General features: G+C 39.9%; 1 protein-coding gene across 3 annotated transcripts in view; it reads right to left on the bottom strand.

The window, feature by feature from the left end:
* il1rapl2 (interleukin 1 receptor accessory protein-like 2) overlaps window positions 1-13,554 on the bottom strand; it is a 409,390-nt gene that overhangs the window by 150,539 nt on the left and 245,297 nt on the right. For all 3 annotated transcript variants that reach the window (XM_057850397.1, XM_057850395.1, XM_057850396.1), the window contains exon 3: window positions 2,386-2,555. In XM_057850397.1, coding sequence (XP_057706380.1) covers window positions 2,386-2,555 — 170 coding nt within the window. The remainder of the gene's footprint in view (window positions 1-2,385; window positions 2,556-13,554) is intronic.

Here is a 13,554-nt window from a genome sequence, read left to right as displayed (position 1 = left end):
ATTTAGATTAAAAAATGACTTTAAAAAATCATTCACTCGCATATTTTAAACTTTTAAACAAATTATGTCACAATGAAAAAAATGGTGTCTGTAAAAAAGTCACGGATATCTACCTTATAACTATCGCTTAATTATATATATTTTTTTTTACTGGCGCAATTTCCCCGATATTTTAGATGATAAATAATAGATTCAAACAAAGAAAAATGTTTAAAAAATGTTTAAAAGGGTAAATATTTAAATAAGAAACTCTCAACCACTCCTTGATTTCTGCGATTTCTGCATCGTGACACTTGCTATACGACCATGTCTCACCCATAAAATCCCCCCCAAAATCCAGCTGTGGCCATTTACAGGTGTGTCTTGACTAGTGTTGCACCGATACCATTTTTTGGCCCCGATACCTGGCTGTGCAGTATCGGCCGATACCGATACCATACCGATACCACCCCGATTATATATATATATATATATATATATATATATTTCTTTTTCCTTAATTTTTTTATTTTTTCCCAAAGAGCTACATAATTGGATGTGAAATCATTGCTATCAAGGCTTTGTCAGGCTGTTGCTTACCTTTGCAAAATAGGAAAAAGTACACTAAACCCTAGTAGACAATAGTTGAATAAACCTTCCGCTCTCAAAGGCCAAAATAGTGCTAAATTTGTGAAATTAATAAAACGTATAATACTAGCCCAACAGTTAGAAAGTAAAAACAAATTCATAATAATAAACTCTGAATGAACTGAATAAACTTTTTTAAACCTCTCAAAGTCCAAACAGTGCAACTTTCATGAAATTATTGTCACATTCTGCTGCTGGTTAGATTATGTTTTGTTGCTGGGAGTGGGGGCGTGGCACTTGAATCCAATTCAGGCTCATCAACGCAGCATTTAAGCACGGGTGATCTCAGAGAAGGCTGCCGAGATATTTGCCTTGCTGATCGCTATTTGACATCTGGCACAATAATCTCGCTACATTTGCTTGTTATGCCCCTGCATTGGGTTTTTCTGTTAGTGTGCTGCTGTCGTTTGTAACCGCTGCCTATCGTCTTAGTTTGATTGTCCGTCGACCTGCTGTCACGGACTGCTTTTGTTATTTCTACTGTCCCACGATCGCGTGTTATTTTTTGTTTGCAATCATTAAACCCTTTTATGTATCCCCCGCTTGTTGTCTGCTTCGAGGTTCAACCTTGTTTCCGCATTTGCGGACGCTAACAATTATAAGTAATAATAATTGACCACAGCATCCCGTCTCTCCTTTTTTTCGGGAGGTGGGAGTCCCTTATTTCTATTTCTGAAAGGTGGCAACAATACTTTGGAAACACTTCCCAAATTACTGCGGCATTTCTTTCAGTAAAAGACAATAAAAGTAAAGTAGATGAAGTGAACTGACCAGAGATTGTTGCTCCGGTCCAGCGGCCTTTTTCCTCTGGATAGCAGTCCTGCTCTTGCAGGCTCAAACTCGTTGTGTTCGTTCACGTTTCGTCTTCAAATGTTTTATCAAGTTTGAGGTATTGAAACTGGCCAATTTGACTCGACATCTCCAAACTTTCAGGCTGCAAATCTTGCATGCAGCCATTGATTTTAATCGACGGGATTTCTATTTGGAAATATTTCCCGACCGCCGCGGCGCCGCCATATTTCCTGGTTTGTTTTTCGTCCATATGAAAAAGCCTCCTTTTGATTGGTCAGGAGTGGCTATTGGCCCTCTGCCATTGGTCTGGAGCAGGCCAATAGCGATAGCTGCTTGGTGTTCACGTGTCATCACACAACACAGAGACAGAGTGTAGTGAGCGCCAGGAGGAGAAAAAGGCTGTGGTCAAATGTTATAACAATGGACCGGTAAATGGTATCGGCGCCGTCTTTGTTGGTACTCGCCGATACCAATACCACCATTTCGGGCCGGATCGGCGCCCCCTGCCGATACTAGTATCGGTATCGGTGCATCTTTAGTCTTGACACTCGGTGATACATGCTACAGGGAGTTTTTGGATCGAAAAGAGGTAAGTACGCGATAATATCTTGATAAAATAATGGCATCTTTATTTATGCTGTCTCATGCTCTCACCTCCAGTTAGTTCGCTGTTTAAAAAACATTAAAAATAAATGCCCTCCTGTTCAAAAAAATATATATTTTTTTTAATCCCATCCTGTTTTAAATTTTTTCTTCTCCCAGAAAACTGAAATTTTAAGCTTTCCAATGATGTATCCCACATCCATATAGGACAGCTTTGAAATTTGGCCAAAGTGGGGGTCTCAGAGCGGAACTTCAAGTCACCTGATTGTTTTCTGCCATTTTCTTTGTCAACCGTGGTGTGAACCCCCATACCACACCCTACTCGGAAAATCTTTTGACTTCCCCCAGAAAGATCAAGTTTACCTCAGCGTCTCCTTTGTTCTTGTACCAGATGAGGCGCAGTTTGGCATTGGTGGCCATGGTGTAGTTGGTCCGAATATAGCTGTAGAACAAGGCACATTTCACCCTTACTGGCTCACCGGCCAGAACGTGGTACTCCTTGAGATCCACTGACCAGTCGATGCACCCATCAACTATGAAAGGAGGGAAGAGAGAATAATCTGGTGACATGCTGGTCATTTTTGAGGAACAAAGAATAAAAGACACTTCTGCTCTTGAGAATTTGTTAATGTCGGGTGAAACAATCAAAAAAAGCAAAGGAAAATTGCGTAAAATGTGGGAGAGGTTTACAGAAAAGGGGTGAGTTGATGGAGAATATTTGTTTGAATGAGACTTGGTCAGCTACAACGAACCTGTAGCAAGTACAATTTGTAAGACATGTAGCTGGCAAAATATCAATATGGTTCTTTCATATTTTGTTTTCATTCTTCACATTCTCAGGTTGCTAGAATTCACACATTTCTCTTAGTGTCATTTTGAGATGGATGGTTTCCGTTTATTGCATCGAACACCGGTATTTGCTGTGAGGCCTTGAATTAAAGCTGCCCTGTGTGTAAGAGATAAAACCTGCGGAGAGCCATCCACTAAAACCACATCATCAGCTTCATATCCGTATTGTTTCCATCCTCTTTGTCTACTGGCCAGAGCCAACATGCATACACAGGGGACACTGCAAACCAAAGCAGCTGTCTGTATTTCTTTACAAACATCTGATGATTGATGAGTAACCAAATGCCAGCCTTTTGGATTGTATAATGCACTGTATACTGTAAAATCATTATATGTGAAAATGGCCCAATGAAACGCATGATAGCCAAAAAGAATTTCCAAGTGTAATTTATGGACTATAATCCCCAATGGATAGAGACATTCTGACACAGAGAGACAGAATGATTCATTTGATTGATGACATAGTGGGTAAAATTTGAATGCTTCCATTTGACACTTTTCTTGGAAAAGCAGACGTGCTTTCTGTAAACTGTGTTCAAATAAATTTAGAAAGTATTGCTTTATCGATAGTGCAGTTATGTTAACTAATTACAAAGCACCAATTCCTGAACAGTTTTACGTTACAGTTTTTATGATTGACAATGTTAATGTAATTCAGTTCATATAGTAAATTCTGTTAATACTCCATTTGGTTCAATATTTAATATAAATTACTGGAGGTGATTTAAAGAATTCATTTCTTTGAGACTAGAATAAATTTAAGGCCTTATTCTTAATTGAGTACATTTATAGATGTAGCAATAATCGTTAAGTCGGGAAATTTTGCAGTCATAAGGACACACTTATAAATGGAGTTTAATAGAAGACATTCTATCTTTGAATTTCTTCTCACTGAACAGTGCTGCATATGTAACTCTGTATAGTTACAGTAGTAAGAGAAAGTATCTGAACCTTTTGGAATTTCTCACATTTCTGCAAAAAAATCACCATCAAATGTGATCTGATCTTTGTCAAAATCACACAGATGTAACAACAGTGTCTGCTTTATCTAAAACCACCCAAACATTTATATGTTTTCATATTTTAATGAGGGTAGCATGCAAACAATAACGGAAGGGGGGAAAATAAGTAAGTGAACCCTCTGCCTAAGGAGACTTAAAGAGCAATCGAAACCAATTTTTACCACACAATTTAAGTATGTTGTGTGCCCAAACACTGATGAGTGGTTTACAACTGCCCTTCCACTATAAAACACACAACTGGTAAGAATTGTCTTGATGAGAAGCATTGTCTGATGTGCACCATGGCCAGGTCAAAAGAGCTGTCTGCGATCAAGGATTGTTGATTTGTATTAAGCTGGGAAAGGATACAAAACCATCTCTAAAAGTCTGGATGTTCATCAGTCGACAGTCAAAGAAGTTGTCTACAAATGGAGAGAGTTTGACACTTTTGCTTCTCTCCTGAGGAGTAGCCACCAAAGATGACACCAAGAGTTTAGCGCACAATACTCAAAGAAGTGAAAAAATAACTTTAGAGTGACTACTTAAGACTTACAGAAATCACTGGCACAGTCCAATATCTCTGTGCACACATCAACTATATGTGAAGCTATTGCCAAGAATGGTGTTCATGGGAGAATTCCACAGAGGAAGCCACTGCTGTCTAAAAAAACAAAAAAACAAAACAAAAAAACACATTGTTGCACATTTAATGTTCAAAATAAGGCACTTGAACACGCCACAGAAGTTTTGGCAAAATATTTTGTGGACTGATATAACCAAAGTTGAATTATTTGGGGGTAACATTCAACGTCTTGTGTGGAGGAAAAATGGAACAGTTTACCAACATCAATACCTCAATCCCATCGTGAAGCATGGTGGAGAGAGCATCATGATTTGGGGCTGTTTTGCTGCCTCAGGGCCTGGAGAACTTACAATCGTTAATGGAAGAATGAATTCAAAAGTTTATCAGGATGTTATGCAGGAAAACCTGAGGGCGTCTGTCAGATAGTTGAAGCTAAAAAGAGGATGGATGCTGCAACAAGACAATGATCCAAAAAAACGAAGTAAATAAACTTCAGAATGGTTTCAGAAGAACAAAATACACATTCTGGAGTGGCCAAGTCAAAGTCCAGACTTGAACCCTTTTGAGATGCTGTGGCATGACCTACAGCGATTCATGCCAGACATCCCAGGAATCTGACCGAAGTACAGCAGTTTTGTTGGGAAGAATGGGCCAAAATTAGTTCTGGTCGACGTGCCAGACTGATCTGCAGCTACAGGAAGCGTCTACTTGAAGTTATTGATGCCAAAGGTGGGGCCACAAAATATTAAATGTGATGGTTCACTTACTCATTTTTCCACCTTCTGTCATTGTTTGCATACTATCCTCATTAAAATATGAAAACTAGTAAATATTTGGGTGGGTTTAGTTAAAGCAGACTTTTTTCATCTGTGTGATTTTGACAAAGATCAGATCACATTTGATGGTGATTTTATACAGAAATGTGAGAAATTCCAAAAGCTTCAGATACTTTTTCTTACCACTGTATTTATACACTAAACTCGTGTTTTAGTCTGTATTTTAAAAATACATAAAAACACAAAAGCAAAAGAATTATTAATTCAGCATTTATCAATGAAGAATGTATAGAATATATAAAAGCAATCTATAAAACGTGCTAAAACATTTACAGTACATGATCATTTTTGTTTAAGGTATTAATTTCCACATTTTAATCATTCTTTTTAATTATTTGATTACTACCGCCGATCAGCCTATGTGGATGTTTATTTCACTTTTATTGTATTGTTTTGGAATCTCCACTCCTGCACTTCTGTCGGGGCCAAGTATCCGTCCTTGCTTTACACCCAGTTATGTCTACTTTTTTTTTTTTTTTTTTAAGATTATTCTGGCTCCATTTAATTCTGTCACTGTCACAGTTTATGTCCAAAGATTGTCCTGTGTGTGCTCATGCATGGTAGTGTGTCATTCAAGTGAAGTTTATCCTTCTTTTTCTCGCCTTTTATGGACTGGGGACAACCTAAAATATTGTTTTTGTTCCTGTCTGGCTTTTTCCATTATATCTAACCAAATCTTTGTTCAGAGCATGCCAGCTTGCCACAGTAAACACGATTTAGGCTTCAGCATTTCTAAATCTCTCTTGCACTCAAGCCATTCTAGTTAAACATCAAGGTACTAGGGTAGTACTAAGACTAGTCTGGATAAGAAATGATTTCAACAGATCTCAGGAATTGTGCATTCTCCTCTGCAATTACACACTGTTAGCCAACAACGTACAGAATTTGATAGGCTTTGTATTATTTCTCATAAAGATCCATTCAATATATGCTAATATGAATCCATATCAGACAGTAGGAGAGATGCATTCTGCATTCCTAACACCTAATACGATTACTCGAGGAATATGTTTGGCTAACAGTCTTATCTCACTATTTAATTCCAACTTCCAAAAAAGGACGTGAAAAAAGAAGGCGTCTTGCTAACAGGGTAGCCAACAGCTGACTGTGTCTTTGTATTGTTGTATACCCTTATGACATTTTTCAGTGTGGGTCTGTCAGACTCTTGGCCTGATAACACTAGGGCTGCAAAGAAAGGGTACTGTTTCCTGTTGGCGTAGAGCAGACATGTCCAAAGTCCGGCCCGGGGGCCAAATGCGGCCCGTGGTCGAATTTCATTCGGCCCCCAGCCTCTGTCATAAAATCAATAACGTCTGGCCCACACACAGACTTAATAAATTGGTCAGCAGTACTGCTACCAGCATATGAAATAGCTTACACACTAAATACTGCTCCTCATTTACCCACTAAAAGGAAGCAGCACTCTAAGCAACATTACCCCATGTGACCCTTTTCTCCCAATTTTCTAAAATGGCGACAATCAACAAAAAAAAAAAAGAAAGTTGACGGCCAACCCTTCAAGGATAGGTGAAAATTGGACTATTTCTTCATTAAAATACGCAACAACTGTGTCTGCCTCATTTGCTAAGAGACAGTCGCTGTTTTTAAAGAGTTCAAAGTGAGGCGATATTACCAAACAAAACACACTGACATGTACAACAAGATTACAGGGAAGATGCGTAGCGAGAAATTGAGGCAACTTGAAGCTAGTTTAATTTTACAGCAGCAGTATTTTGCAAGAGCCCGAGAGTCGAAGGAGAACGCCACAAAGGCTAGTTGCGAGATTGTTGAAATTATTAATTGAAAATAATAGCAAAGCAAATGTGACACACAGAATGGCATGCTAAAATTTGCTTAAATACATCGTTCTCCGTAAAGGACGTCAGCCGAGGTCGGCCCCCCAAATTTTTACCACACCAAATCTGGCCCCCTTTGCAAAAAGTTTGGACACCCCTGGCGTAGAGAGTGAGGCATTTGCAGACAGCATGTGCAATATCTGAACAGTTATTTTGCAATTATTATTCTTTACAGTTACATTTCTAGTAAGTTTTTTAACCAGGCTAAATTTTCTTCAGAGATATGTTATTTGTAAACACTTGACTTTACGTAGACACTATTGGGGGCATCTAGCAGGTGACGCCTACTGTTGCACAGCAGGGCTGCCCCCACCTTTTGAGGTGTGGGACAGTCCTTCATTCTACTGGCCAGGTAGCAGAAACAAAAGTTCTTGGGGGTATATAAACAAAGTTTGGATGAGAGAAAATCTTTTCACCTCACTTCACCTATAGTGATGATACTGCTGTTTGAGCTGGAGCTTATTAGGCGATATGACATTTCTGTGTGAATAAAGCCTCCACTTGTTCAACCAGAACGATCGTGAACCCTCTTTTCATTTCTAGATCACCTCCCCTTGGCAACCAGCCGCAGAGTCTCCAACAAACTCCTACAGGCTCCAGAGAAATACAATATAAAGGCCTCTAGCAACCCTAATGTAAAAGTATACACCTTCTATAGCTAATTAAAAAGCAAAATTCAATAAATAGTTTCTTGGCCTGTATTACACTTCAGCACTCAATTTGACCTGTATCAACCTGATAGGTTTCCATACCTGTCAAGTTGTACGGTTTCGGCGTAATTTGTATAAGTGAGCACTGATTTTTAAATGTGTACGCCGTACGTTCAAAATCTAAGTTTTTACGTTATTTTCCTCTGTTTGCTTTTTGTCACCGTTTCGGCAACGAGACAATGTGCGTTACTATGCGTTACTACGTTGGTTGAATGAAGTCAGACACACGGAGAGAGAAGAACGGGAGTGGGACAAAAGGAAGAGTGTTGTGACACTGTTACAAACGCGATGCTAGGCTAGGTGGCTCCGACAGCCTACAATCTACGCCCACTTAATGCTACAGTAGATATCACATGCATTTTGAACTAGATGCGAAAAAACAGACTCGGCGGCGTTGGTAAACAGCCGCCATCTTAAATCAGTTGACTTCTCAGAAAGGCTCTGTTGTAGTGAACCTTCTTAGCGAACCAAAGTAACTTTTTATCTAAAATACTCCTAGGTCGGCAAAATCTTGACTTGAATCTATCTTTAAATGATGAAACAGTTTTAAAACTTTCACATGTCGAAAGGAGACAGAAGGGAACTAATGCAAAAACGGGAGTAATTTCAACAACTTGATACACAACATTAAATGACTTCCAACATAGCAAAGGTTACTATTAAAAAAAAAAAAATAAAAAAAAAAAAAAACATGAAAGTAACACCAGTTACTTTGTTAAGTAACTAATTACTCTTACATTCAGGTAACAGTCAAAGTCAAAGTCAAAGTTTGCTTTATTGTCAATTCTACCACATGTGCAAGGACAGACAGAGAATTGAAATTGCGTGACTCTCTAACCTCAGTGGCAGTAAAGATGAAATAAAAGAAATAAATATATATAAAAATAGACAACTGTACAATCTGACAATGTGAAACACACGAAATAAAAACAGGTACTGGAAAAGTAGCAGACTGCAATAGTGCAAATGTTTTGTCCTATACACACACACGCGCGCACACACACACACGTATACATACATACATACATACCAACATGTATGATTGTGCAAAAAGGGTTATATAAAGTGACTAGATGACTATTTATAAATGACTATTATAAAGTGAGTATAAAGTAACTGTTTTAAGGTGCCTATTGTAAAGTGACTGCGTGCAAAATGACTGTTGCTTGTGAAGTGGGACTGGGAAGTCAGAGTCCAGATGGAGCGGATGTGAGGAGCGAGGGCAGAGCAGGGAGAGAGTTGAGAATCCTGACAGCCTGGTGGATGAAACTGTCCCTCAGTCTGCTGGTTCTGGCTCGCAGACTCCGCAGTCTCCTGCCTGATGGCAGCAGGCTGAAGAGGCTGTGTGATGGATGGGTGGAGTCTCTCGCAATGCAGAGGGCTTTGCGGGTGAGGCGAGAGGTATACAGTTCTCCAAGAGAGGGGAGAGAGGTACCCATGATCTTTTCAGCGGCTCTCACCATGCGCTGGAGGACCTTCTTACAGGAGCTGGAACAGGCTCCGTACCACACGGTGATGCCGCTGGTCAGGATGCTCTCAATAGTACCTCTGTAGAAGGTCCGCATGATGTGGGCCGGGGCCCTGGCTCTCCTCAATTTGCGGAGGAAGTAGAGGCGCTGGTTGGCTTTCTTGGCCAGTGATGCGGTGTTGGTGGTCCAGGAGAGGTCTTCAGTGACATGCACCCCCAGAAACTTGGTGCTGCTCACCCTCTCGACCACCGCACCGTTGATGGTCAGGGGTGCATGCTGAGGGCGTGTTCTCCTGAAGTCCACAACAATCTCTTTTGTCTTCTCCACGTTTAGAGAGAGATTGTTGCGGTCACACCACAGGGCCAGGCGGCTCACCTCGCTCCGATATTTGGTCTCGTCGTTGTTGCTGATGAGGCCCGCCACAGTCGTGTCATCGGCGAACTTGACGAGAAGGTTGGAGCTGTGCAGTGCTGTGCAGTCGTGTGTCAGCAAGGTGAAGAGGAGGGGGCTTAGCACACACCCTTGGGGTGCCCCAGTGTTCAATATGGTGGTGCTGGATGTGTTCCTGCCGACCCGGACTGCCTGAGGTCTCCCAGTCAGGAAGTCCAGCAGCCAGTTGCAAAGTGAGGTGTGGATCCCCAGCTGGTCCAGTTTAATGATGAGCTGTTGGGGAATGATTGTGTTGAATGCTGAACTGAAATCAATGAACAGCATTCTGACGTAGGCATTCTTATTGTCCAGATGGGTGAGGGCTGAGTGGAGGGTGGTGGTGATGGCGTCGTCGGTCGAGCGGTTTGACCGATACGCGAACTGGAGGGGGTCCATGGAAGGTGGGAGGACAGTTTTGATGTGTTTCAGCACTAGCCGTTCAAAGCACTTCATAAGGAGGAACTTTCTGAGGAGGGGGAGTGTGTGGTGGCTACCACCTCCATTTAGTGTTACAGGACTGTTATTTAGGTGATATTCTTTGAACATGTACACTTTGGTGAAAGTTTGTTTGAATGCTTATGGGATTTGATTTTTTCTTCTAATTAGAGGTTACGACCACAGCTGTTCATGGTCTGGCATCTGGTGGTCGTTAGTGGTCTGTCCTTATTTAAGCAGCCCTGTGATGGGTCTGCAGGTCAGTTTTGGTTGAAGCATTTTTTATGTTGGCCTCCTTTATGTTGGGCCCAAAATATTTTGTTATATTGGATTTTTTGTGACGTTATTAAATTGAATGTTAACCTGAGTTGAAACACCAGTGTCCTCGTGTTTATGTTGGTCCACTACATTTACAGAGTTACTAACTTAGTTACTTTTTGGGAGAAGTAATTTGTAACTGTAATTAATTAATGTTTTAAAGTAAGATTACCAACACTGGTCCTCAAGATGCAGTCTGCAGAATGAAAATCTATGGTGTGACGAAAGCGGAGATTTAATTTTGCAAAGTTGTTGCCGAACACAATTTGCCGGCAACTATTGCTGATCACTTCTCAGAATTAGCAAAACAAATGTTCCCTGACTCAAAGATTGCATCGGTAAGTTAATTTTTTTCATTCGACCTTTTTTATTTATAATCGGACACACTAACGAACTACCTTCAAGTCAAACTGAATTGCGAGCTGAAGTGCCATGTCCCAAGTGCCAGCCTTTAAAAGACGTGATAAAAATGGCCAAAAGTGCTACATACAATTATAAAGAAAGTCACTGTTAAATTTTAGTAATCATAATGTAACTGCAGATATTGATTGTTCTTTGATTGCACCAGGTTATACGTGACAATATTACCAATAAATTCCTATTATTTTAAAAATTGAGTTTTATTTTTGTTTCATATTGCACGGTTTATATAACGTAAGATTAGTCACCAATTTGTAAGGGCATACTTCACCATTTGTAAGATTGCCAATGGCCTCGGGTTGACAGGTATGGGTTTCGTGTAGTACTCAACATTTAAGACATACTCATGTGTTTGTGTGTTTCAAGGTGGATGTGCTGTGTTTGCGTGAGCCATTATGTTCACCATTAAGAATTCATTAGTTAGGTTTCGAAGGCATTAAACACCCTTAGATTGACATTTGCCGTTGGCCTGTTGGACTTGGGACAGGCACACTTTGAAAAGATACAAATGCACTGCTGACATTTCTTTGAAAAACATGCGCTCTTGGACCGTGTAGCTGTAGGCCATTACAAAAGTAGAATCCGATAATACTTCATTCACTATTGCTTCACGTGCTTATGCATGAGTGGGTGGGTTATTTTTTTCCCCAGTCATGTATACGTGTATATCTGTGTGGAGGACCACAGCTGTGTGGAAATGTGTGGGTAGGAGTAAAGTATGACTTGGTATATAATATTATCCCTTGCAACTGCATATTTCTACATGATTCAAATTCAACCTTGCTTAAAAAAATCATCTGCTTTTAACTTAGACTGCTTGTTCCATACCACAGCAAAAATCACATTTTGCCTCAACTTCGTCAAATCATATTGTACTTATTAAATGAATCTATTTGCATATCTTCCATGCATCGTGGAAAATGAACTGCGCCAAATTAACCTGTTTTTGCAAACCTTTAGTCAGTCAGGAACTTTTTATCGAAGTTTCTCAATCATCATTATAGGGCACTAAAGTAGGTGAGCTTTTTTATCACTGCAAGTGTACCAATACGTTTCTCCTAGTTATGTGTCATGGGGTTTCTCTACTTGGACTTGTTATTTCACAGTGAAATAAGAGAAGCATTAAGCAATGGACAAAGTACTAGCTACTTACATATTCTGCACCACAGACAAAAAATGAACCACTGCTGATGCGAAACATTGCAGTATATTGGTTTTATGTATTACGTTGCAAAATACATGAGACAACAAATTATAGGTTTTTTTTTTTGAAGATCTGAAATATTCCCATGTTTTTGGGGAATAGATAAATCTTACAAAATAAATTACCTTTAATGCACTTGAATATGCATTCAGATTTCCCTTAACTGCTAAAGAACTGTGCGTTGGTTTGTGCTCAGAGTAGGATATTTGGTTGTTGCCTGCCATTAACACACATCTGTTTTCACATACAGTATCACACAGCACTTAACCTGATCCTCCTGAACACGCATACGAGAACGCAGTGCATCGCATGCATTCACGCACATGCACACATATTCATTTGGCGAAAGAAAAATACTCCATACTGAGGCCGTAGCAGAGAGCGTCTGACTCTATACCAATCCAGCACTTGATTTGTGACAGCTGAAACAAACTTCCAGAAATTTCTTAAAACAAAACAAATAAAATCTGCCGGAAATACTGTATATCTTATTTAAATCTTAACACCTGAGAGACTTTTAGCCACAAAACTGAAACATCATCACATTGTTGACTAAAGCAAAGTCTTTCACTTTAGCTCTGTTACCACCACCTCTCTAACTGACTATGAGGAGCAGAGAGCCACCCTCACTGAGCAGCTGACACAGACAGGAGCTCCATAATTAAAATCTGTGGCGAAACAGTCCTTCATCCGTCATTCTGTCAGTTTTTAAGCTAGTGCTCACAAGATTCAATCATCTCAAAGTTTTCACGATATTCAACCAGCCTGTTGGATAGTGAGCAGAAGAGTCAAGCAGTTTCAGTTATATTTGTTTCATACGAACAATTGTTTCAGCATAATCCATGAAATGTTAAACCATCAAATTTGATTTTTACTTAACTGTAGTCATAACTATTGTAGTAACAAACACAAATTGAATATACCGTATTTTTCGGACTATAAGTCACAGTTTTTTTTTCATAGTTTGGCAAAGGGTGCATCTTATACTCTGGAGCAGGGGTCCCCAACCTTTTTTGCACCATGGACCGGTGGTATTTGGGTCTGTTTTTCACGGACCAGTGTTCTGACAAATTTTGCAATGCATCAAAAATTGCAACTTGGCAGTTCCGTGAATGCGCGTAACGTTAAACGTCAACACTACAAGCCTCCTTTGAAAAAAGGAATATTATTTACGTTTGATCATGGACGGACATGTAGAAAAATGTTGTCCTCAGACACGTCCTGCCATGTTAACTGCACAAAACTGCACACAGCTCTCTCACCGTTAACGACTTCGCCGTGTAGTTAAGCATTAATTAAGAAGCCCGCTTCACAAAGATACGATGTTGGAAATTGTAGCAAGGTTTTCAGTGCTCTCGTAGCGATGTCAGGATATTCCAGAATGACTTTAATCCTCGGTATAGTTGTTGTCTCAAATGTACG

This window comes from Corythoichthys intestinalis, chromosome 11 (assembly GCF_030265065.1).
Source record: "Corythoichthys intestinalis isolate RoL2023-P3 chromosome 11, ASM3026506v1, whole genome shotgun sequence".
Classification (NCBI taxonomy): Eukaryota; Metazoa; Chordata; class Actinopteri; order Syngnathiformes; family Syngnathidae; genus Corythoichthys; species Corythoichthys intestinalis.
The sequence above is the reverse complement of the archived record's forward strand: the minus strand, read 5'-3'. Positions and strand labels throughout refer to the sequence as shown.